Genomic DNA, 26571 nt, shown 5'->3' with positions numbered 1-26571 from the left:
CTTTGAGTGTGTCCCTTTGTTTCAGATGTACTCAGAGAATGTATTGACAATGCATGAAGTTTATAATAGACTCACACTGTCATTACACTGTAGGTCCTATAGCGTACAGCCAATTCCCATGTATGTTATAGATGTGTGTGTGTGTGTCTCTCAGGTGCACTGGCAGATCCTGAGTGACTCTGACACATCGGGGGATTTCTCGGGCCTCAGCGGCTCCGTGGTCATCCTGGAGGGTCAGAGGGGGGCAGAGGTGGTCCTTTCCCTGCTGCCCGACGCCGTGCCCGAGCTGGAGGAGCTCTACACGCTCAGGTTGAGCGCCGTGGAGGGCGGCGCCACCCTGGACGCCAACCGCAGTAGCACCCGACTCAGAGTGTGGGCCAACGACGAGCCGCACGGCTTGTTTGGGCTGGAGGCGGAGCAGCAGGCGGTGGTGGTGGCAGGGATGGGGGCTGGGCTGGGGAGACTCCTGACCCTGAAGGTGACGCGGCAGGCTGGAGCCTTTGGCAACGCCAGTGTGGGCTACCGGATCAGTACTGGGCCTGGGCTGGATGGACAGGAGCTGTTGGGAGAGGCGGCTGTTGGGAGAGCCCTGGTCAAGGAGGGGGAGGACTCCGTCTCTGTTTATGTGCCAATTAATAGTCAGGTAAGGGACCATTGGGGCCAGAGATAGTATACTCAAGACCAGGGACCCCAATGATTTATAACCGTCAATGGGGGATCATGCATTCGTGCCGCAACTGAATTTATATATTTCCTGGCAAAGCATGTAGATAACTTTTGAATCTATATAGTTTTCCTGTTTTTGCATAATTTGTAATGATGAACATCACAAATGACCTAATAAGATCAAAACTATCTCCAGTATATCTAAGTACCCTTTTGGCTACAATGCCCTGTCGCTGACCCTGCCTCTGTAGTCATGCTTACCAGACTGAATCTCTCTCTCTCTGTCTCTCGCTCTCTGTCTTGTAGGTGTTTCTCTCAGTGGGTGTGAACTTCACTGTGGAGCTAACAGACGTGAGCCTTCTGGGACCTCTCCCCAGCTCCCCACCCCGCCTCCTACTGGAAGCCAAGGTCGCCATAGTGACCGTCCCAGAGGAAGCAGCCAGCGCTGAGGTAGGAGTCAACAACTTTATTGAGTAGGGTGAAGTTGCACCTAGACGCTGATCTTGGGTCAGTTTTGCATTTGACCCACTAATGTTTAAGGATAGGATTTGGGGATCTCAGCTCAGGGGAAACTTCTCTGTTGGGCCTTAGTTGGACCCATGTTCATACCTCCTGTCTCACATTGCATTGACCCAAGATGAGGAGGATGCTCTGTATCTAACTGAATTACTGGTCTGTGGTTGGTAGCCCCTCCCTTTGAACACCCAACCTCTTTCTGTCAGGAGTTATGACAGACTAATGTAACATATACATTTCTTCTCAGTCAATTGACCAGCTTGGTGGTGACCACGACGTAGGCTTAGTCTATTGACCTCGCTAGCTGCCACTACTATCTCTTCTACTATCAGACAGTATTATCCAAGCATGACAGCCGTACACAGGGCTGTGGACAATCTTAATGCCAACTTTGTTTCAAAGTTTCATCGCGTCATTGGAGAGAGTCACCGTTACAGTGGAAACGGTCTCGACCGTTCGTCTAGTTCTCTTCAGTCTGAATGCCCCATCTTTAGTCAGCTGTTCTATAGCACATCATTCTAAAACTGGCTAGTTTTGCTTTGTCTCGTCTCAATATGTTGTCTATTAGATCTGTCCTGGGCTTTAATGTAACACTTATGAAATCATCCCCTATTCCTTCTCCTCTGTGTGACTTGTGTGTGTGTGTGTGTGTGTGTGTGTGTGTGTGTGTGTGTGTGTGTGTGTGTGTGTGTGTGTGTGTGTGTGTGTGTGTGTGTGTAGGTGGGCTTTGCCTCGTTGGCACTGCAGGTCTCCAGTGTGGAGACGGGTGTGTGTGAGGCGCTGGTGTCCAGGACGGGGCTGTTTGGGGGGGTGAGGGTGGAGTGGAGCGCAGGGTACCCCCCTGGACAGGCTTCAGTTGGGTTCAAGCCTGGAGTTATCACCCCCAGCTCAGGTAAGGCCCTCAGACGGGAAACTCACCACTGTGAGCTTGAGGAGAGGTTTGGTGACATGTTTATCTGTCTATCTGAGATGTGGAAGTCTCTCCCTATTTGTTCATTAACTCTCTCTCTAAACACAGAAGGGCATGTGAATAGGCTGATAAGTGTTCCTTTTCTCTATATAAACCCATCAGACATATTCTACCTCCTCCAGTCTCATTTACATCTCTTTTTTTCCAAACACCACCACCAACAAACGCCCTACAAAATGACCAAACTGATAGTATTGATGTAGGGTGTCTGAGGGTGTTGTCTGAGGGTTTGTCGTCCTCCTCAGGCTCAGTGACCCTGGCCCATGGAGAGAGGAGCAAGGCTGTGTCCCTCCAGGCACTCCCTGATGTGTCTGAGCCAGCGGCCTACGCCCTTCACCTCACTGCAGCCGTCTCCAGCTCACCTGCTCCTGGAGAAGCCAGACTCAGGTACAGTAACTAGCCTCACCTGCCAGGCTTATAACGCTCCTATATACTATAGGCACAACGGTTGGAACGAGACAGCCTTCTGATTGAAGATTGCATTCTGTATGTAATAGTACTGTTAGAATGATATAACAGCTATGGTGTGATGTTAATCTCTGTTTCCCTCTCCAGGTCAGGGTTCACGGTGGCAGAGGTCGAGCCACTGGGGCTGTACCAGTTCGCCCCGGACTCCCGCCAGCTGGTCATCGAGGAGGACGTGCAGACCATCACCCTCTACGTCCAGCGGCTCTACGGTTTCCGTAGCAACCGTACCCGCCTATCCTACGAGACGGCGTCGGGCAGCGCCCTGGCGGGACAGGACTTCACCGCCGTGCAGGACGGAGAGCTGTTCTTCGACTCGCCTCGCCAGACCTCCGCCTCAATCCGCCTGTCTGTGCTGGACGATGTGCTCTCGGAGCCCGATGAGATCTTTTATGTCAACCTGACAGACGTTCAGGTACTGAGCCGTGGTGGTGACCCCCACTCAGGCGACTCCCGGCCCCGTCTCACCCCCCAACACAGTGTGGCCACTGTCACCATCCTGGCCAGTGATGTCAGCGGGGGAGTGCTGAGCATCGGGCCGGGGCTGGTTCAGACAGCAGAGGACAGGGAGGAGGGGAGCCAGCAGGAGAGGAAAGTGCTCCTCAAGGTGCACAGGTCTGAGAGCCTGGCTGGGCCAGTGAGGGTCAGGGTCCAGGCTTATGGGGGCGGGAGTGTCGGAGGTGCCCCTCTCCCCTTTACTTTGGAACCCAACAGGAGCCTAGCCCTGGAGGGGCAGGACTTCAGGCTGGAGTCCACCCTGGTGTCACTGCAGGAGGGGCAAAGCGAGGCCGAGGTCAGCCTACTCATCCTAGACGACTCTGAGCCCGAGGGACAGGAAGTGTTCTTCATCTACCTCAGCGAGCCAGAGGGAGGGGCACAGATCGCAGATGGACCCGATAAGCAGGGCTTCAGCTCCTTTGCCAAAATTATAATCCTAGGTAAAACACTGAAACGCCCATATCAGCTCCCCTGTCACATGCTCCTTTAGTCTATCCATTGGTCAGTCAATTCAAGCTAATGTCATGCTCTAGTTTGTCTAATGCAATTGAATCTTTATAGGTCATTGTTTTCCAATACAATTTCTAAATTAGGTCCCTGGGCACAGACATCTGACATAATTCCAGTGATGGGAAATCTGTTCCACTGTTTGTTTGAATATAATTGATGATATAATCAAAGGGACGGTCACAAGAGAATTGGAAGCTCGATGCGCTGTATTTGTTGAACGCTCTCCTCAGTGTACATACAGTGAACAGTATAAGGAAATAGTCACATAACTCTGTCTCTCTCTCCTTCCACTCCCTCCCTCTCTCCCTCCCTCTCAGGGAGTGATTTCCATAATGGGATAGTGGGTTTCAGTGTGAGTTCTCTGCTGGGCCAGGTTCTGGATGAGGACTCGGAACAGAACAGAACGGCCCTACTCTACCTACAGAGACAACAGAACCGGTATGTTCCTCAGTGTTTTATCCTCCGTAACATTCCTCTGCTCACATGACTGTCAGCAAACCAAAGAGTAGCAGCAGTGACAGTGATGGTAAAATCGTCATCATAAGTAGTGTGATACCAGCCACTTTGGGGCACTGTGTGTTTGATGTGAGACCCATCTGCCTCCCCCGTGCAGGGCCTTCGAGGATGTTGAGGTGATGTGGCGGGCCACATTCAACAGGGCGGAACTGTCCCTGGTCAACAACGGTGTCGACCTGACCCGGGAGCTGCTGCAGACCTCAGGCGCCGTGCTGTGCAGGAGAGGACAGGTCCTCTGTGTCCTCAGCATGGAGGTCCGACAAGACCAGGTGATTCCCAGGTCATACTAGAGGTTAGAGGTCAAGGGGGACCAGAACAGATGAGTCTCACAATACTCTAAAACTCTCAAAAACTGTCAGCAACTCCTCTTCATTTGGACCACTGATCACTGAAGGCGCAAGCAGGATGTCCTTATAAAGTAGCTCTCTCCCAGCCCATACATCCCTTGTATTTCACACGATATCTTTCTGCTGTGGCGTCAGAGGATATACAGTATGTTAATGTGGAGGTTTGAAGAGAGGAGGACAGGAAGCCCCTGTGGTGTGATCACATCCTCGGTCCTCTCTTCTCATCTCATCTCCTTCCTCTCCTCTCCCTGGTGGTCCTACCAGGCAGCTCACCCAGCCTCTGCCCACTTCCTGTCCTGCTGTTTGTCTGTGTGTCTGGGATATTTTAGGGCAGACCTCCACATGCCTCTTCCTATCGAGCGCAGTCTGTCTGCTGTGCTTCCTAATCCCCTACCCCTTCCTCCCCTCCCCCTACAATGCTGGTATATGACACAGCCCCCAGACCTGGGAAGGAGCTATTAGTCCCAGTCTCACTGTTGGAGGCTGCAGGACCTGTCCACCAGTATGTGGCATGGGGTTCAATTATATAACACATTTTTATAAACATTGCTCGTACTGTACTATAATTTTATGGCTGGGGCACATAATGTTCCCTCTTTCTATTTGTCATCCTTTTCCCCTTTTTATGTATTTCAATCTTAAACCAGATAGCCTTTCCTAAACCTCCTATGTCTGTGTGTTGCCATAGGAACCTGAGTACCAGGCCTGGTTCCTGGTTGAGATCTACCAGGTGGGTGTTGGCGCTGCTATCAACGAGAGTGCCCGCTTTGCCAATGTCACCATGCTGGAGAGCGATGACCCCCGGGGGCTGGTCTACTTTGCGGTGGGTTCCAGACTGCCCGTAGCACACCTCAAGACCACCCGCCTCAGTCTGCAGGTGTACAGAGAGGCCAGCACAGCCTCCACCATCACCGTACACTACCGCATGCTGGTGAGAAATATACACATACACATGTGCACAGTACATACTACACACCACACACACTCACCCACATGCACAGGAAACATTTTCACAGTGCACACACAAACAAGCACACTCACACACCACACACAGACACACACACACACACACACACACATGGAATACTCACACACATATTCCTCTGTAATAATATTTTTCACATTTCCATATATTCACATAAAATAATACTTTTTATATTGCCATACTACCACACATCCTCTCACATTGTCTCTCTCTGTAACCTCTCACATCCTTCTGGTCGAAAATGACAATTTCAAAGTAGGCCAAGTCCCATCTTATTCAAGATGTTGTGTTGTCTAACTCACCAAATCAGATTTCCATTCCTCACCCTGACCTAATTAAGCTGACCTAATTTTGTGACCTTCGAGGTCTAACGGTGTGTCTGTGTGTCTTCCCTCTCCTCCCATCCTGCCTCTCTCCCAGGGGGGGGGGGGATGAGCTCTGTGTGTTTGATCCACTGCCTAGCTGGGGGCCGACATTCACTTGTAACCCCAGCCTTTGATATTGTAGATCAAAAGGGAGATTGTCGAGTGCACTTACCAGCACTCCACCTCCATGTTACATATGACAAGGTTATCTCCTTTCATCTTTCAGACAGAAATGATGTTCTGAAAACATCAGTTGGATACATATTTATGTCACAGAGTCCAAATTCATCTGTTCATCAATCCATCCCTTTTTCCTTCTATTTCGCCACAGGTCTTCAACCTCCTCTTCTCTTATATTTGTACATGCATAAAGCTCTGTTGCAACACCTGCTGTATCTCCCCATCCATCCGTCTTTCTCTCTATTTTCCACCTTTCCCATCTCCCTCAATCTTTCCATCCTACTATGACCTCACACTCCTTTCTCGTTGTCGTCCAATAGGAACTCCCTCGGGCTGAGGCAGTAGGCCCCAACCTGGTCTGGCCCGCCGTGGCCGGGATGGACTTCCTAAAAGAAGAGGGCCAGCTGACCTTTGACCTGGGCCAGAGGAGCACGGGGCTGGACATCACCCTCACCCCAGACCAGGCCTCGTCCAACCCCCCGCCCAAGCGCTTCCGCGTGGAGCTGTATGGAGCCAGCGGAGGGGCCAGGGTGCACCCTGAGTATGGGCTGGCTAACGTGACCCTGGTATCGGACACAGAGGCCCAGCTGGTTTGGGCCCTGTTGGACCAGCTCCAGCAGCCTCTGGACAGCGCCATACTGGATAGGGTGCTCCAGGCCCTGCTCAACAAGGCCACAGCCCAGCTCACACCAGAACAACTGACTGCCGTTCTGGTCGCAATGGGGAAGGTGAGAGAGGAGGGAGAGCGAGGGAGAGACAAAACAAAGGCTAAACAGAGAACAGAGGGAGACTTTTTTTCAAACTTGCTTTGTTTGTTATTAAAAGTGATCTGTTTGTGTGGGTTTTTGCTTTTGTGTGCTTAGCGTGTGTTGCATTTGAGTTTGTCTGCTTTTGCCAAAGGGCAGCCTTTTCCCATACAAAATAGTGACAGATCTGCAGAAGAGTTTCCTTTTGAAAAGGTCTCCGTTGTCACTGACTGTCTGACTCTAGCACCAGCTCGCTGTTACACTGTCACTTCATCTGAACCAATCAGCCTCTAGCCAAGTCAAGCCTGCTCTGTAGTGTGAGAGAGCAGAGCAGGGGGCTGAGGGCACAGGGAATAACTGTCACCGGCGTACTAGAAATCAACCAACACACTCTTAGAAAAAAAGGTTCCAAAAGGGTTTGTCAGTTGCATTGTACTGTATGTATGGTAGCAGAGAATCACCAAATTCCACTTGTCACTCATAACCCACAGGTACTGTAGATGTGTGTGTGTGTGTGTGTGTGTGTGTGTGTGTGTGTAGATTTAATAGGGGGCTCTTAGGTTACTGGCTATATGTATCTTAGTCATAAACACCTCCACTCTCTCTCTCTCTCTCCCTCTGCTCGCCAAGGTGCTTAAGGAGGCAGAGCGGACCCCTCTTGCTGACAGCAGTCGTGGTTTGACTTATGACCTCCTGTGTGCCATGGCAAACCCCAGCCGTGTCGACACGCAGGGCCTGAGTCAGCTGGCAGAGGTGGCTGAGCGCTTCGCCTTCTCCCTCCTCACACACTCCCAGTGTGGAGCACAGGGTCAAAGGTCAGTCCTGCCCATGGGGGATTGTGGATAACTCAAGCGGAGCAGTGCAGTCTATTATTTCTGCTAATGTCGACACTAAGGTCGACTATGGTCTTGTATAGTAGATCTTTATTTCCCACTGTTACAAAGACTATATGAGTAGAATAAGAGTGTGATTTGTTGGTATTTTCAAAGGGGGAGGACCATACTGGACACCTGCGCCTACATATCCATCTCTGCCTACCACTGGTACCCTACCCAGATCAACGGGCACATGTTCACAGGCAAGAACTCAGACTCATTCCAGTTGCCAGAGTCCCTCCTTGAGGTGCCAGCCCTGCCCGCGGGCACCCTCTCCACCTCAGCCTGCCGCCGCGTTCAGCTCACAGAGTACAGCACGGAGCACTGGTTCCTCACCAATGACAAAACCACCGCCCTCAACGGCAAGGCAAGCAGACCCACACACACTCAATGCCAAATCATGGCAGCTATAAGCACTTCCAGACTGATTGGTAACTATACTGGAGATGGGATGCCCCCCCTTGCAATTTTTCCCAAAGTCATTGTTGTAAAAGTGTGATTTTTTTTTTTACACCAGACACTCTTATCCAGAGTGACTTACAGGAGCAATTTGGGTTAAGAGCATTGCTCAAGGGCACATCGAAAGATTGTTCAGCTGGTGGACTGTAGGAGTCAAACCGGTGACCTTTCGGCTACTGGAATATGGGCTTAACCGATAGGCTTCTCGCCGCCCAGAACACATCACAGTTTTACTCGTTTAGTCCATTCATCTGGTCAAATAAAGGTAAATAAATGATCATCAAGTTATAGGAGAGTGCTACGGCATTACAGGTCAGGATGTTTTTGTCCGAATGTAACTTTTGTGCTGGTCAGAAACAGCAGGGGGCAATGTTGTCCACTGAGGCTCTGTCCTTAGTTTCTGCCTGTTGGTCTTTAGAGCTAAAACCAAATAGAAGTTGCCCATAATAGCTGTAGACACATATCTAGGGTCAGCGTGCCTTCCCCCAATCCTTAGTATTGAACAATTTTGTGGAAAATCCCATAACTGACCTTAAATCAGCATTTAGGGGGCAACTTCATCCTGATCTGTACTCTAATGGTGTTTCTCTTGTTTTGTAGGTTTTCTCTGCCAGCCTGCAGGGCCGTGGGTCACGGCCCCTGAATAAGAGTGACGAGGTGGTGTACCGTATTCACACCCCTGGGCCAAGGGTCAAACCTGGCCGGTCCCTGTGCTTTCTGTGGAACCAGGCTGCTGAGAGGTACTGTACTCTACCCACCTGATGCCCTCAACCCCCCCTCAACCCCCTCTCCTATACACAGTACTATGTAATTTAACATTTAACATTATAGTGAAACCATGTGTAATCAAGTATTATGCGTTTGGCTGACTAAGATCAAGAAATGCTCATGAGAAGCGAATGCAGAATGCAAGTATTATTTAATAACTTTGTAAAATGAATGGATTCACATACAAGGCATAAAGCTTTAGTTACAAGGCAATACTGACATTAACATAGCAATCACAATCTAGGCATACAGACAAGCCATGAACTAATTGGGGCGGCAGGTAGCCTAGTGGTTAGTAACCGAAAGGTTGCAAGATCGAATCCCCGAGCTGACAAGGTAAAGATGTGTCGTACTGCCCCTGAACAAGGCAGTTAACCCACTGTTCCTAGGCCATCATTGAAAATAAGAATTTGCCTAGTTAAATAAAGGTAAAAACATTTTTTAATCAGACCTAGCTTACAGTAGTTTACAAGAGAAGCATTTCATACAACCTTATTCCATGGCCATAATACAGGATACAAAACAGAATGCATTTCATTCTATTTATAACATTTGAAGGGACACGTTTCAGATGCATACCAAACATGGATGCAATAGCGTCACTAACACACATTTCAATAGTCAGTCCTATGGATACTATAGAGAGAGAGAGAGATTTGGCCCCTCAAAGGGGGGGGGGGGCGTACTGGCTCTTAAATCATTGTCCTTTGTGTGTTCCTGGGCCATTTGCCAGGCAGACCCAGAGGTGACAGAGAGCACATAGTTAGGGCTGAGCCTACAGCTCTACCACAACAAACAGAGCCTTCATGATCACATATTATTCCTTTTTTTATGAATCCCCCAAAACGGATATTTCTCTTAGTTTCTGTCGCTATCCTTATCTTGAACCCATGTATTAATGTGGTGTGTGACTGAAATGACTCTTTTAGACACAACCATATAAGTGAGTGAAAGGGTCCCCCTCCTGCTCAGCTCTGCTCTGAAGGTGTGAACCTCACACGTAAGGGTCAGCCTCCAGCAGAGAGGTCAGGGGTCAGGCCCTGTCCAGCCAGGACCTCTTTCCGGCCATGGATGAATTGGCCTCCCCCTCTCTCTCTGGGTTGTCCCAGCAAGAGTTCAGTTTGTTCTGCTCCGAGTTCCCGAACATTCTCGCCCATCAGAAGTGTGTTTGAAAAGACATTCCAGAGGAGGCCCGGCGTGGGACTCTTGGCTAAACAGCCTGTAACAGGACGCAGATTTCTCCGGTTTGGTTTGTTCCATGGAGCAGCTGTCTCAAAGATCCGTCTACCAGATAACAGCGTTGATAACGTCAGCTTAGAGAGAGAGAGAGAGAGAGAGAGAGAGAGAGAGAGAGAGAGAGAGAGAGAGAGAGAGAGAGAGAGAGAGAGAGAGAGAGAGAGAGAGAGAGAGAGACTCGCTGCACTAATGACAGGTCTAATAAAGCCCATCATAGACTTCACAGTCATTTAATCACTAGGACTGTCAGTGTTTCTTAGATTCATTTCCTCGAGTTGTCAAGTAATCTCAGAATCCCCCATGCCTGTCACTCAGAAAGTAAATTAGCTCAGCTTAATTTTAAACTGGAACAAATATGAATTCTCTCCTTCTGTCTTGTTATACTTGTCACCCTTTGAAATATTCTGAATCCGTTAACGCATCTGAGAGTTGGCACATCGGAGCACTTAAAGAAGCAGAGACACTACACAGCTGGATGTTTCAATCAGAATTTCATAACTTCATATGAACTTCCTGCATAAGGTTGGCTACTGACTGTATTATGCCTCCCCTGTCCCTCTCCTCCCTTTCCTGTAGCTGGCTGTCAGACGGGCAGTTCTGCAGGGTAGTGGAGGACAGTGGGAACTATGTGGAGTGTGCCTGCTCCCACCTGTCTGTGTACACGGTCCATGCCGAGATGGCCGCCTCGGCCTCCTACAACGAGGCCTTCTACGCCTCAGGCTTCATCTGTATCTCAGGTACCGTATAGACGGAGGGTCTCTTTAGGTATACATCCAGTTTAGTTCTTTCAGTCCAACCTTTTCTTTATATCACTCTTTCTTTCTCTTCCTTTCTCCATATCTTCCTTATATCTCTCTCCCCCCATTCCCTATATATATATATCTCTCTCTCTTGCCTTTCATGTCTCCATTCTCCATATTCTCTCTCTCTCTGCCTCTTTCTGTCCTCCGTTACCTCCCACCCTGTTTAATATGTCTTGTCTTACATTGTAAGTATTTTTAAACCAGTTTAAAACATGTGGGTTTTTATGTTCAATATGGAATGATACAGAATATCTTATTGTCTGATCCTCAGGTTTCGGCTTGGCCATCGTATCCCACCTGCTGTGTTCCCGCTTCCCCATGTTTGCTGCCAAATTGCTCACCCACATGATGATGGGCTGCCTTGGTACCCAGGTACGAGGACCACCCCCGTATTGTCCCCTCGCTGAATCTCCACAAAACACAGACACGTCTTCCTCCATCCACAATGATGTTCCCATGCATCCATTCTAGCCATAAGGCTTTTGAGTGGCGCAAACATAACAATTTTTGTTCTTCTCTGTCTGGGTGTAAGTGAGCTGATTAGCACGTTTTGACAGTGTGGGTAAATTTAGACAGATGAGGAACCTTTTGAAAACGGTTATAGAAGCATTCATCTCTGTGCAGATCAATTTGCCTTGCTCTATAGGTCAGCAGTCCCCTCTACTCAAACACACACACACACACACACACACACACACACACACACATACATCAACAGGCGCTGCAGAATTGTGCACAGGGCCGCCACAACCTTGCGGGCTAAGCCGTTAGCCCTGACAACAAAACAATCCTCCAGCGCCCTTTCCCATAAAAACCATGGCTGCCGTTAACCGTTAGAGCGGTGAAGGAGAAATGTGGCCGGTGGGGGGCTACCACGGAGGAGTGTCTCAGCTCCTTTGGACCTGTGAGTGGGAGTGGGAATTTTCCACTGATCCCCAGTGCCTAACAGAAAAACACAGAGCCCCTACTAAACCTGTCTCTCCATGGGGCTAAATACCCCGGGCACACTGATTTTATTGCTAAGTGGAGCCCCTGAACCTAAAAGGTTTGGGATGGAAAATTCCGTTCTGTCTTTTTCAGATACTGTACTGTACGTTGAGACCCGGTTAGGTAGGTAGGTAGGTAGGTATGTGTAGGGGATGTGTGTGTCCTGTTGGGCTGTTCAGTCTTTATGGTCAAGTTCTGGTTGAAGGCTTGGTAGGTTGTGTGCCCGTCATAGCTGAAGGTCTACTTGATTGTGTCCATGGTCTGGACTTTCTTTTTTGTGGGTAACTGTACACATATTCTTCAATTTCACTTCAATTCATTGTACTTGCAAACCCATATAAACAAAGTCAAAATGTTAATGTCTCAAGCAACCAAAAGAAGGCTAAGTCCTGGGTTTCCCACTGGTAAATTGCTGAGCAGAATTGTTTTCCTAAGGTGTGAAAACGGAAAAAAGACAGGTCAATGGGACGTCCATCTTCCCATAACTAGCAGTCCCCTGAGTTCGACCTAGAGTTTCTTTGACACTGTGTGGTGACACAGTTGAAGGGTTCATCGAGGGGTTTACACTCAGCACCACAGTTCTGTTTAGCCAGCTTTATGGAGCGACATTTTCTTTGATTTGAAATGGGATTGAAACTCCTAAATCAGGTCAAGCGGTTGCTCCACTGTGTAGATTTCCGTCACATACACATACACACACATATATATATATATATATATATATATATATATATATATATATATATATATATATATATATATATATATATATATATATATATACATTTATTTATATATATATATATATATATGTGGACACCCCTTCAAATGAGTGGATTCAGCTATTTCAGCTACACCCGTTGCTGACAGGTGTATAAAATCGAGCAAACAGCCATGCAATCTCCATAGACAAACGTTGGCAGTAGAATGGCTTTACTGAAGAGCTCAGTGACTTTCAATGTGGCACCATCATAGGAGGCCACCTTTCCAACAAGTCAGTTTGTCAAATGTCTGCCCTACTAGAGCTGCCATGGTCAACTGTAAGTGCTGTTATTGTGGAAACGTCTAGGAGCAACAATGGCTCAGCCGCAAAGTGGTAGGCCACACAAGCTCACAGAACGGGACCGCCGAGTGCTGAAGCACGTAGCTCGTGAAAATCGCCTGTCCTCCAGTGCAACACTCACTACCGAGTTCCAAACTGACTCTGGAAGCAACGTCAGCGCAATAACTGTTCGTCGGGAGCTTCATGAAGTGGGTTTCCATGGCTGAGCAGCCACACACAAGCCTAAGGTCACCATGCGCAATGCCAAGCATCGGCTGGATTGGTGTAAAACTCGCCTCCATTGGACTCTGGAGCAATGGGAACGCGTTCTCTGGAGTTATGAATCACGCTTCACTAACTGGGAGTCCGACCAACGAATATGAGGTTTGGCAGATGCCAGGAAAACGCAACCTGCCCCAATGCATAGTGTCATCTGTAAAGTTTGGTGGAGGATAAATAATGGGGCTGTTTTTCATGTTTCAGGCTAGGCCCCTTAGAAGGGAAATCTTAACACAACTGCATACAATGACATTCTAGACGATTCTATGCTTCCAACTTTGTGGCAACAGTTTGGGGAAGGCCCTTTCCTGTTTCAGCATGACAATGCCCCCGTGCACAAAGCGAGGTCCCTACAGAAATGGTTTGTCGAGATCGGTGTAGGAGAACTTGACTGGCATGCACAGAGCCCTGACCTCAAACCCATCGAACATCTTTGGGATGAATTGGAACGCCGACTGCAAACCAGGCCTAGTCGCTCAACATCATTGCCCGACCTCACTAATTTGTTTCACACTTTTTTGGTTAGTACAGTACGTGACTCCATATTTGTTATTTCATAGTTTTGATGTCTTCACTATTATTCTACAATGTAGAAAATGGTAAAAATAAAGAAAAACCCTTGAATGAGTAGGTGTGTCCAAACGTTTGGCTGGTACTGTACCTACATGTATACATACATGCTGTACATATCCTATGCGGCTGGCAGATGGCTAGGCTCAGGGGCCAGGGTTGAGGGTTCATCCTCTTTACGGGGTCTGAGGTGCCAGCTGATGCTCCAGTCTGTGGTATCAGGCCGAGCCAGAGGAGTATCTCCCTCTGTGTAATTACTCACTGACACAACCCTCTGCGCCAGGGAAATTAAAAGTGCCTCCATGATTGATTCTCACTCCTCCAGCAGTGGCAAGCACATTCCTCCACCTTTTTATTCTCCCGCCCCCTTACCCTCTCTCTTTCAATATCTCACCCCCCTTGTCTCGTTTTCTCCCCCCCTCCCCTCTTTCATTGTCACCCCCCCTCTAAGATGTGTGCAGTCTCTTCTGGAGGCCGATTTGCATGGCTTTCATTTAGAGTTGTGAGTCTGGGAGTAAGTCTAGATAATGCCTCTCCTGCTGAGGCACAAGTACTTTTTGACCTAAAGTCTCTCGCTCTCTTTTTCGCTCTCTCCCTCTTTCTCTCTCTGTCTGCTTTGTGGTCATTCTTTGGGGTGTTTTGCATTTGGGTCATGAGGACATACCTAGGAGATGACATCTGACGGTGTTCTATCAGTCAAACAGATGAGAGGGTTTAGCTGGAGCATATCAATCCTCTTTTTGTGGGGGATCGTTGAGCCCACGGCCTCCAATTCAGCGAGGCCAATTTTTCGAATCCGAAATCTCATTTCCCGACAATGGCATTGGGATGAGGAGAGAACAAGGTTATCTCTGATGGTGACATCATTCTCATCAGTAACCATCAGCTTTCTCCTGCTGCCGTTATCAGTTCGATATCCGTCTTTTTTTTTTTACACCTTAACAGCCGAGCTCTGGGAATTTTGTAGCGATCAAATCACAATTTAAAGTCACAACACACTTTACAGAAATGAAAAAAAGATAAGCTAGAACAGCATGAACTGTGTTCTGTAGTATAGCGCCATAAAAAAACACTTGCATAGTAAAAAAGAGAATGTAGCCATGCCCTTAACCAACTGATCTGGAGGGATATGTTAGATTGATTTGATTTAATATTCAGTGTTCAAGGATTAACAGTTTATTGTCCCAGGCTGCGCACCGTAGCAAAGGAGGCATATTAAGTAATATGGTGGAGTCGCATTGACCCATGTGTTCCTTTTGGCCATATATCAGGTCTGGTCACTCTGATTGGCTCAGGCAGGGGGTCAACCGGGGTGCACCAACCACCAACCAACTGACCTGGGGGACGTGGGGAGGCTGTTCATTAGGGTGCAGAGAGAGGACAGTCAGTGGTGTGGACATCGGACCCCCCCTGAGGGTGAGGAGTGATCTGTCTACTCAGCCGACACCAGGGAGAGAGAGGTGACCTGGCCTGTCTCTGTGATTCACTGGTGCTCTGTCCGCCCGGGTGGTGGCAGACACGCAACGCCACACTCTGACAAGCCCTCCCCGCAGCAAGACAACAGAAGATTGTGTGGAGTGGAAATGTACCCGGTGCTGCAGCTCACCTGGCCGCGTGTGTGTCAACCACGTTAGGGCTCTTCATACGAGCGGCAATAACGCACATTTGCCCTCGGCAATCAGAGAGGGGCCGCCATAAACGACTTTCAGGAGTAAGGGCAGCGCTGGAGCTTTGTGTGTGTGTGTGTGTGTGTGTGTGTGTGTGTGTGTGTGTGTGTGTGTGTGTGTGTGTGTGTGTGTGTGTGTGTCATCCTGTCAGTATGTGTGTGAGCTACGGGCATGCAACCACACTGGAGGCTAAAGAAATTTGGCTTGGCCCCTAAGACCCTCACAAACCTCTACAGATGCACCATTGAGAGCAGCCTGGTACGGCAATTGCACCGTCCACAACTGCAGGGCTCACCAGTGGATGGTGCAGTCAGCCCAATGCATCACCAGTGGCACACTGCCTGCCCTCCAGGAAATCTACAGCACCCGGTGTCACAGGAAGGCCAAGAAGATCATCAAGGACCTCAGCCACCCGAGCCATGGCCTGCTCACCCCGCTACCATCTACATCTGCATCCAAGCTGGGACCGAGAGATAGCCTGCTACCACCCAGTACTCTACCCTTAGAGACTGCTGCCCTATGTAAATACTAATTGAACATTGGTCACTTTAATAATGTTTACATACTGTTTTCCCCACTTTATATGTATACAATATACTGTATTCTAGTCATGGCTCATCCTATATTACTACTGCTGTACAAACTTTTTCTATTCAAATAGTCCATACTGTCTTTACGCACAATTTGATATATACATGAAAGTGTTAAACAAATCAAAATATATTTGAGATTCTTCAAAGTAGTTGCCCTTTGCTTTGATGACAGCTTTGCACACTCTTTTTTAAAAACATTTTGGGCATTACTACATGATTCCATATGTATTATTTCATAGTTTTGATGTCTTCACTATTATTCTACAATGTAAAAAATAGTAAAATAAAGAAAAACCCTTGAATGAGTGGGTGTGTCCAAACTTTTGACTGGTACTGTATATACAGTGCATTCGAAAAGTATTCATACGCCTTCCCTTTTTCCACATTTTGGAAAAAAGGGATTAAATAAATAAAGAAAATCAATCTACACACAGTACCCCATAATGGCAAAGCGAAAACAGGTTTTTAGAAATGTTTGCAAAAAACAGAAATACCTTATTTATATAAGCATTCATAACCTTTACAATGAGACTCGAAAATTGAGCTCAAGTGCATCCTGTTTCCATTGATCATCCTTGAGATGTTTCTACAACTTGATTGGAGTCCACCTGTGTTAAATTAAATTGATTGGACATGATTGTCGGGGCCAAGGTCCCACAGTTGACAGTGCACGTCAGAGCAAAAACCAAGCCATGAGGTTGAAGGAATTTTCCGTAGAGCTCAGATAGTGTCGCGGCACATTTCTGCAGCATTGAAGGTCCCCAAGAACACAGTGGCCTCCATCATTCTGAAATGGAAGAAGTTTAGAACCACCAAGACTCTTCCTAGAGCTGGCCGCCCGGCCAAACTGAGCAATCGGGGAAGAAGGGCCTTAGTCAGGGAGGTGAGCAAGAACCCAATGGTCACTCTGACAGCGCTCCAGAGCTCCTTTGTGGGGATGGGAGAACCTTCCAGAAGACCAACCATCTCTGCAGCACTCCACCAATCAGGCCTTTATGGTAGAGTGGCCAGACGAAAGCCACTCCTCAGTAAAAGGCACATGACAGCCCGCTTGGAGTTTGCCAAAAGGCACTTAAAGGATTATCAGACCATGAGAAACAAGATTCTCTGGTCTGATGAAACCAAGATTGAACTTTTTGTTTTGAATGCCAAGCGTCACTTCTGGAGGAAACCTGGCACCATCCCCTCGGTGAAGCATGTTGGTGGCAGCATCATGCTGTGGGGATGTTTTTCAGCGGCAGGGAATGGGAGACTAGTTAGGATCAAGGGAAAGATGAACGGAGCAAAGTGCAGAGAGATCCTTGATGAAAACCTGCTCCAGAGAACCCAGGACCTTAGAGTACTGGGGCTAAGGTTCACCTTCCAACAGGACAACGACCCTAAGCACACAGCCAAGACAATGCAGGAGTGGCTTCAGGACAAGTCTCTAAATATCCTTGACTTGAACCCGATCAAACATCTCTAGAGAGACCTGAAAATAGCTGTGCAGCGACGCTCCCCATCCAACCTGACATAGCTTGAGAGGATCTGCAGCGAAGAATGGGAGAAACTCCACATATACAGGTGTGCCAAGCTTGTAGCGTCATACCCAACAAAACTCGAGGCTGTGATCGCTGCCTAAGGTGCTTCTACAAAGTACTGAGTAAAGGGTCTGAATACTTATGTAAATGTGGTATTTCAGTTAAAAAATTTTTTATACATTTGCTAAATAAAAAAAAAAATGTTTTGCTTTGTTATTATGGGGTATTGTGTGTAGATTGATGGGGGGACTATTTTAATCAATTTTAAAATAAGGCTGTGATGTAACAAAATGTGGAAACCGTCAAGGGGTCTGAATGCTTTCCGAATGCACTGTATAAATATTTATAATCCTGTCTTTGACATTGCTCATTTTGATATTTCTTAATTTCTTTATTTTTCTGGATTGTGTATAGTGTTTTTTTGCTAGGTGTTACTGCACTGTTGGAGCTAACACAAACATTTCGCTGCACCTGTGCTAACATCTGCAAATCTGTGTACGCGACCAATAAACTTTGATTTGATACACACACACTGATTCACATGCAGAAACGTATTTGTCCAAACAAAAGCATACTTCATGAGCAACCGTTCAAATGTGACTAAACACAAACATACAATCACCCACCGACACAAACACACTTCCTCCCAAACATTCACGTCAGCGTTTTTTCCAGTAACATCACTTTGTTTTGTATTTCCTTTTAACCTCTCCCAACCGCTGGCAGTTTGTCATCAAATTCATATGGTTCTCTCGTGTCTTAAATAGCTGTTTTGTCTTACACCTGAAAAAAACAGAACACTTCAGAGGTCTCCATCTTGGTTTATATGTGCATGTTTATCCAGACAGTTGAGCAGTTAGGGCAACTAGCTTACATAACTCCTCTCTGTGGTGAATTGACGACTCGCAGTTTTTCATTTATTCCCCCCGAGGCTAGCATATCAGCCCTGTTGCGTTCTGGTCCGACTCAGAGCATGTGAAACGTACAACCTTTCTCTCTCTCCCTCTGACAAAATTCAAATTCTTATCGGTCCCAAACTAATGGGATTTGTATGTAGAAGTGTTGTTACTGGAATTCTTCTCGCTGGTTGCATTAGTAGAGGCACGCGTTACATAATCGGATATGCATCGAAGTTCACCTTCTGACCCACAGAATCAAACATGTCTTTTTTTTTAACCTGATGTTATCATAACTGACGTAACAGGTAATAACTATGGTGGATTGTGTTCCTCAGCAGTTATGTATGTATGGGACAGGCCTATTTCCATAGTTCCTTGCTGACAGGTCGGAGACATCACTATTGTGTGAGTGGGGATGGTGGGCCCATCGTGGGTCTTCGGGAGTATTATATATGTGGCATTGTAGGCATGTTCTTTATCTCAGGGCCTGACAACCTGGCCCCTGTGTGTGTGTGTTTTTGGTTTTGCTATCCTTGTGGGTACCAGAAGTCCTCACAAGGATAGTAAAACAAGGAAAATTCGGACAAGTGGGGAAATTTCGCCAGTCCCCACAAGGAAAAAGTGTATTTTAGGTACAGGGTTATTGTTAGGATTTGGGCTTTGGCGTTAAGGTTACGGTTTGGGGTTGGGGAAAATAGGATTTTGAATCGGAATCAATTGTTTGATCCTCACAAGGATAGTAAAACAAACATTTCTGTCTTCCACTGTGACTTTCTGGAAGTATCTTACTCTCTGTTCACACACACTCTGATGTTTATCCCAACGGTCAGGAGGTGTTTAGGTGACCGTAGTTGTGAGTAATACAGGATATCCTGTCGTTCTGGGACAGGGTCCAGCAGTTTGAACTCCGCTCCGCTCGCCTCTGCTGCCCACAGGAAAAAATGGGGAAGCCAGAACTAAGGGATTTGAGATATCATCACTCTCCGCACTCAGGCCGGAAAAGGTAGTTGCTTAACCGCAGGGCCTGACCCTGTTTACTTTGTTAGAACAACTTAAGGAAAACATTGTGCTCATAGCAGTGACACATAGGGTCTGCTTCTCGTTAGGCAGCTCACAGTAAATCAATAAGACGTGTGACGTGTGGCTGACGTCAGAAAGCCTCCTCACAAGGCCTGTGTTATTATCAGAGGCCAGTCTGGAGGGTGTGGGGTGTGAGAAAGTCGGGAGAGGAAGAAATGCTGGCACTCACTCCACTCCTCGATTCCCCCAAAAAAGTCCCTTTCTGATCTGAGTGCCATGGGTTTTCAGTAGGACCTTGACAGATTTTCTCCTTGAAAACAATGCCTGGAAAATTATATTTTATTTTGAGTTGGTCCCACTTGATAGTAGACATGAAATGATGATGGTAGTGTGCTCAGTGCTACTCCATACTATTCAGTGGAGGGAGGCTCTTCACCTTTCTGCTTATCCTAGCCTAATGACGCCATGCCATGGTGTAATGTAACCAAGGCCTCAGCCAGCAGGACAGGAGGGGATAGGGTGGAGATGAGGAGGGCCCCTAGAGGGGGTCACATTACGCCCCACCGGAAGGTTACTGTCTCCTCCTCTCTTTATCCATCTCTTTCTCTCATACTCAACATACTCCTTTCCTACCCCCATCATCAATACCTCTTCTCCATTACATCTCTCTCTCTCTCTCCTCTCTGTCTCTTGAGATGAAGAAACAGGGCAGGGTCTGATTTGTCATTATGAGTGTGTTTCCAACCCCTCCCACCCCCCGTTTTAGACTATGCCCCTTTGCCTCAGCAGACGAGGTCATTCTCAGGTTTATTTTTTTTTACCAACGAGGGGGGCTTGCCTACTGATTGTGACCCCAAAAACAGATGCACAGGTGGCCTTGAACTTTCCCCCTCTTTCCAGAAAAAGCTTTGCAAACAGAGGCAGGAGGCCAGCCTGACCTTTCTCCCGCATCTGACTCAGTTCTGCGGGCACGTGGACTGACTGCACCACCATGAGTGTGAAAAGATGTAAATGAAGCCTTTTCCAATTCAATCTCCTGTCTTACTCCTTATTATTTAATTGTAGTGACAACACATTTTTTGTATCACTCTTCAGCTCCTCCCCCCTCCATCTCTCTCTGGTGTCGTCAGGGGGTGACTGGGAGGACGGATGGCCCTGGTTGGCTCTGCTCTCTCCAGTCAGTCAGTCTGTGCTGTGTCTGCTGAGCTGAGCAGGGCCATCAGTGCCCTAGAGTTATGGACCCATCCTGAACCTCTCCTCAGTTCCCAGCCACCCACAGCGCTGAGCACATTAGAAAAGGGAAATGACACCGCTGCTGATGAACTCAGTTTTCATCCTGAGCCAATTGCAGCAACCCTCCCTAGCTCTATTCAATGTTGGTCTTGGAGGGAAAAAACACTTCTGGTTTTCATCATCTCCTAATCAGGGACTGATTCAGACCTGGGAAATCAGGTGAGTGCAATTAACAACCAGGTAGAAACAAAAAACAGAAGTGCTTCAGCCCTCCAGGCCTGAATTGAACATCCCTGCTCTATACGAACTGCACACCCCTACCTACCCAAACCTGATAACGCTGTACACTTCTTATCACTGAGGGACCTCCCCCCCACGTCTAATACCCTATTATGCATAGAGGAACATCCCGTAGTTTAAACTGTGCACCCTTCATAACTAAGGCACCCACAATCTTGAAAGATCATATGCGTTCTGAGTTGGGCGACTACAAACAACTTCTCTGTATTGCAAAACATTGCCAAACATAAGACACACAAGAATAAGAAGTAACAGAGGAAGAGACGAGGTGAAAAGAACATCTCAATCCTTAGTGCCCTTCATTCTTGTACAAAACTGTATTCTCCCTGCCACAAACTATTACATTTACATTTAAGTCATTTAGCAGACGCTCTTATCCAGAGCGACTTACAAATTGGATATACATATACCTATACCTCGGCTGGTCTAGTTCTACTTCCACCATAGGTGCTAGCAGTGGCGTGTATTCATGGATGCCAGGGGAAACCAGGCTTCACTAGAAAATGTACCAAGAAAAGAAGAAAAACATATACAAAATAATGTTTCTCTGTGTTTCATAAATTTCCTTCAATTCGCAAGAGGCTGAATATATCTCACCGGAGAAAGCATGCAAGCAAACGAAACAATGCCCCTCTGTCAAAGTATGTTTATCCAATCTATCGGATTCTGTCTGGTCAAAAACAGTTTGACAATGTTGTCGCCCATAGCGTTGAACGCAAGGAAAGCCAGCGAGCATTTGGCCTCTCTTGGTCATTTGGCTATTTTTAAATCAGCCTTGAGTTAAACTGAGTGAGCTCAGCTGTGAATGCTCCTGGCGCACCCAAAAAAAGTGTCAAGGGAAGCCAGATTGGATTTGGCTTCATACCAATCAGAAGCCAAATGTCATCATTGACAGAAAAAAACTTGAATTTTTTGGAGTTGAACAAGTTTTAGTTCAACTGTTTACTGGTCTTCCCAATGGGTACCCTTATCTGCTATACATACATTGAATCATTGTATAAGGGCACAGGGTGAGACCCAGATGCAGATGATTTGAGTCTTTGATATTTATAATAATCCAAGGGACAGACAAAAGATCATAACAAAGTCAGAGCCCAGGAGGTACAGGGTGGCAGGCAGGCTCGAGGTCGGGGCAGGCAGTATGGTCAGGCAGGCAGGTTCAGAGTCAAGGCAGGCAAGGGTCAAAACTAGGAGGACTAGCAAAAACAGAGAAAAGGAAAAGCAGGCGCACGGAATAAGTCTGGTTGACTTGACAAAACAAGACGAACTGGCAACAGATAAACAGGGAACACAGGAATAAGTACCCAGAGACTAATGAGGAAAACAGGTGACACCTGGAGGTGGGTGGAGACAATCACAAAGACAAGTGAAACAGATCAGGGCGCGACACATTGTCTCGCATTCAACCCCACTCGGCACAGCCAGAAGAGGACTGGCCACCCCTCAGAGCCTGGTTCCTCTCTAGGTTCCCGCCTTTCTAGGGAGTTTTTCCTAGCCACCAAGCTTCTACATCTGCATTGCTTGATGTTTGGGGTTTTAGGCTGGGTTTCTGTATAAGAACTTTGTGACATCTACTGATGTAAAAAGAGCTTTATAAAAGTATTTGATTGATTGAAACACCTGCTTTTTCCATGACATAGACTGAGCAGGTGAATCCAGGTGAAGCCTTGAGAGAATTGTAACCTGCATTGTGTATGTGTACCATTCAGAGCGTGAACGGGCAAGACAAAATATTTAAGTGCCTTTGAACTGGGTATGGTAGTAGGTGCCAGACGCACCGGTTTGTGTGTCAAGAAATGCAATGCCGGTGGGTTTTTCACACTCAACAGTTTCCCGTGTCTTTCAAGAATGGTCCACCACCCAAAGGACATCCAGCCAACTTGACACAACTGTCGGAAGCATTGGAGTCAACATGGGCCAGCATCCCTGTGGAATGCTTTCGACACCTTATAGAGACATGCCCCGACGAATTGAGGCTGTTCTGAGGGCAAGATGGTGTGCAACTCAATATTAGGAAAGTGTTCCTAATCTTTTGTACACTCAGTGTACATTGACATTGTAATCCAAAAAATTACTTCATAGTAAGATAATACATCAGTGCATTATCACTTTTTTGGTTGGACAGCAAATAAACTTTAAAGCCATTTTTCTCTGTTTGTTTTTATAAGCTGTTTGTGTTTGAGATGAATAAACAGGGCAGGGTCTGATTTGTCATTATGAGTGTGTTTAGACTATGCCCCTCTGGCCCAGCAGACGAGATCACTCTCTGATTTTTCATTTCACCAACGAGATAGGCTTGCCTAATGATGATGACCCCAAAAACAGAAGGGCCGGTTGCCCTGAACTGTCCCCCCCTTCCAGAAAAAGCTCTGCAAACACAGGCGAGAGGCCCTTTCTCTCACTCAGTGCAGCCACGTGGACTCTGATTCTTTGTTTTACCACCGAGGGAGGTTTGCCCAATGAGGGTGACCCCAAAAACAGAGGTGCCTGTGGCCTTGAACTTTCCCCCTCTTTCCAGAAAAAGCTCTGCAAACAGAGGCAGGAGCTCCCTTCTGACTAACATATAGCCTAAGCTGCGGCTATTTGGAATTACTTGACCACCATGGGTTAGCAGCACTGACTCTGGCTCTTCACCACAGAACTAACCACATTAAACTACATTATTACAGTGCTTACAGTTTGAATCTGACTGTAAAATGCAACAAAGGTGAGAGACAGTTTTGAGGTCAAGAGAGTTCAGTACTATAGATGTCTGATGTTATCTGATCGCATCGGCCAGAAAGCTGTTACAGATTTCCTTTACAGTCATTTCTTTCAACGTTTTTGAAGCATTACTTTGATGTCGAGAGTTTAGACTTCAACAGTGGCCATGACAGCTGGTGGCTTTGCTCAGCTTTTCCCAGCAGCCTTATCTATCGTCAAATTCGCGGTAGCCTACAATCCCACATCTATAGACCCTTCTTCTTGTGCTGTAGATTTGCAGGTTTGTGTTTTATAAAGTTAGACTTGTATTGTGCTGCTGCTGTTATGTATACAGTTGTGGTTTTAGGCTTCTACTTTTGAACAATGTTGTTGGTCTAAGCGTTTATTTATTAATTGTCACCACATTGCCTGATAAACATGAGAGGACCCTTGAACTGTCTGACTGAGTGCTTGCTCTGGTCCACTGCTCTATTTTTGGAGGCCAGGTCGTGTTTGCGGCCCTAAATCTGTTTCAGGCTGAACTTTGGAAGGTGAGACAGGGCAAACTCACGGTCAACCTACTGGTTTGGCTTGCTTGATACACTATATATACAAAAGTATCTGGACACCCCTTCAAATCAGTGGATTTGTCTATTTAGGCCACACCCATTGCTGACACGTGCATTAAAATCGAGCACACCGCCATGCAATCTCCATAGACAAACATTGTCCGTAGAATGGCCTTCTTGAAGACCGCAGTGACGTTTAACGTAGCACCGTCATATAGGATGCCACCTTTCCAACAAGTCACTTTGTCAAATGTCTACCCTGCTACAGTAGAGCTACTCCGGTCAACTGTAAGTGCTGTTACTGTGAAGTGGAAACGTCTAGGAGCAACATGATCTTTATGAAATGGGTTTCCACGGCCGAACAGCCACACACCATGCGCTTGTGTTGGCTGGGGTGGTGTAAAGCTCATCGCCATTGGACTCTGGAGCAGTGGAAACGCATTCTCTGGAGTGATGGATCACGCTTCACCATCTGGCAGTCCAATGGACGAATCTGGGTTTGGCAGATGCCAGAAGAACTCTTCCTGCCCCAATGCATAGTGTCAACTGTGAAGTTTGGTGGAGGAGGAATAATGGTTTGGGGCTGTTTTTCACGGTTCAGGCCCCTTAGTTCCAGTGAAGGGAAATGTTAACTCTACAGCAAACAATGACATTCTAGATGATTCTGTGGTTCCAACTTTGTGGCAGCAGTTTGGGGAAGGACCTTTCCTGTTTCAGCATGACAATGCCCCCTGTGCACAAAGCGAGGTCCGTACAGAAATGGTTTGTCAAGATTGGTGTGTTAGAACTTGACTGGCCTGCACAGAGCCCTGACCTCAAACCAATCGAACACCTTTGGGATGAATTGGAATGCCGACCGCGAGCCAGGCCTAATCGCCCAACATCAGTGCCTGACCTCACTAATGCACTTGTGGCTGAATGGAAGGAAGTCCCCGCAGCAATGTTCCAACATCTAGTGAAAAGCCTTCCCAGAAGAGTGGAGGCTGTTATAGCAGCAAAGGGGGGAAACCAACTCCATATTAACGCCCATGATTTTGGAATGAGATGTTCGATGAGCAGGTGTCCACATACTTCTGGTCATGTAGTGTATGTTCGATTGGTTGATTTGTTTGTTTACTTGGAATAACGGCGTCAGTGGTATTGTGTGGCTCTTGCATATAGCTTCCACCACAGCCTCTTACTTGGATGATAAACTATTTGCTGATACCTCAGTATACCAGTATTGATGATAGTTAAGACAAATCTATGACATTAAGTCAGGTCAAGTGGAGCGTTGTGTAACCAGGGGGTTTGACAGAGTATATGTCTTCATGGTCGGTCGATGCTGAAGAGGCCCTGCTCCATTTACCACCTTGTTGTCAAGTTGTATCGTTTGCTTTCTAAACTGTAACAATGCTGAGATAAGACAAAATGTAACATTAAAGAACGACATTGTGCATTGTGCCGGGCACAATGGTGTGCAAGCACAAAATAAAAAAGGAGAAAGGAGACATTTCCTGGAAGAGCTAGGAAAAAATGGCCCTGTCTATATTCAGACATTTTGTCCTTAGTATGACAGCAACGATTTCGCCCAGACTAGTTTAACACAATCAGCCTGCCCAGTCATAGGCCTTTGTTTAGGTTAACACTAGTTGGAGGAGTGTTTGGACAGAACCAGACTTTATCTGTGGAGTCAAGGATGAGGGTTACCATGACAACACACTGAAGAGCACAGTCACACACCAGTGGAGGCTGGTGGGAGGAGCTGTAGGAGGATGGGCTCATTGTAATAACTGGAATGGAGTAAAAGGAACCGAGCCAAACATGTGGTTTCCATTCTAACCATTACAATGAGCCCGTCCTCCTATAGCTCCTCCCGACAGCCTCCACTGACACACACACATACTGTTCTCTGACTGTGCCACTCAATAAAGAAAGGTAGCTCCAGCTGCTTTTCCTGTCAGTCGTTTCCCACTCTGTCCTGTTGGGGTCACTCTCCATCTATGGTCAGAACATGGATGGAGAGTGATCAATAGTTGCCAAGAGCCCCACTGTTACTTAATGACTGCACGTATTTTTAGTGCACACTAATAAATTGCAAGGCTCTGCTCCAAGGAGAAACCGTTTAAGCTCTCCGCTCTGTTTTGTTGAACTAATTTGCCAGTGTTCTGGGGCCTCATTTTATAAGCGTTGCATACAATTTACATTAAATATCTGTGTGCACCATTTATGAAAAGACTGCGCGCACAAAAATATTGAGATTTATAAACTTGGCGCACGCCTGTTTCCCATTATAAATCAGACCTATCATAAAGTGTGCGCGCGT

At 47.0% G+C, this 26571-nt stretch overlaps 1 protein-coding gene across 2 annotated transcripts in view; it reads left to right on the top strand.

Annotated features, from left to right (window-relative positions):
• Nucleotides 1-26571, top strand: part of adgrv1 (adhesion G protein-coupled receptor V1) — a 191703-nt gene that overhangs the window by 97823 nt on the left and 67309 nt on the right. For both annotated transcript variants that reach the window (XM_029762120.1, XM_029762121.1), the window contains 14 exons: nucleotides 155-643; nucleotides 973-1116; nucleotides 1903-2074; nucleotides 2398-2539; nucleotides 2708-3555; nucleotides 3943-4063; nucleotides 4239-4410; nucleotides 5177-5419; nucleotides 6339-6746; nucleotides 7395-7579; nucleotides 7754-8006; nucleotides 8699-8838; nucleotides 10679-10839; nucleotides 11177-11277. In XM_029762120.1, coding sequence (XP_029617980.1) covers nucleotides 155-643; nucleotides 973-1116; nucleotides 1903-2074; nucleotides 2398-2539; nucleotides 2708-3555; nucleotides 3943-4063; nucleotides 4239-4410; nucleotides 5177-5419; nucleotides 6339-6746; nucleotides 7395-7579; nucleotides 7754-8006; nucleotides 8699-8838; nucleotides 10679-10839; nucleotides 11177-11277 — 3579 coding nt within the window. The remainder of the gene's footprint in view (nucleotides 1-154; nucleotides 644-972; nucleotides 1117-1902; nucleotides 2075-2397; nucleotides 2540-2707; nucleotides 3556-3942; nucleotides 4064-4238; nucleotides 4411-5176; nucleotides 5420-6338; nucleotides 6747-7394; nucleotides 7580-7753; nucleotides 8007-8698; nucleotides 8839-10678; nucleotides 10840-11176; nucleotides 11278-26571) is intronic.

This window comes from Salmo trutta, chromosome 9, assembly GCF_901001165.1.
Source record: "Salmo trutta chromosome 9, fSalTru1.1, whole genome shotgun sequence".
Taxonomy (NCBI): domain Eukaryota; kingdom Metazoa; phylum Chordata; class Actinopteri; order Salmoniformes; family Salmonidae; genus Salmo; species Salmo trutta.
The sequence above is the reverse complement of the archived record's forward strand: the minus strand, read 5'-3'. Positions and strand labels throughout refer to the sequence as shown.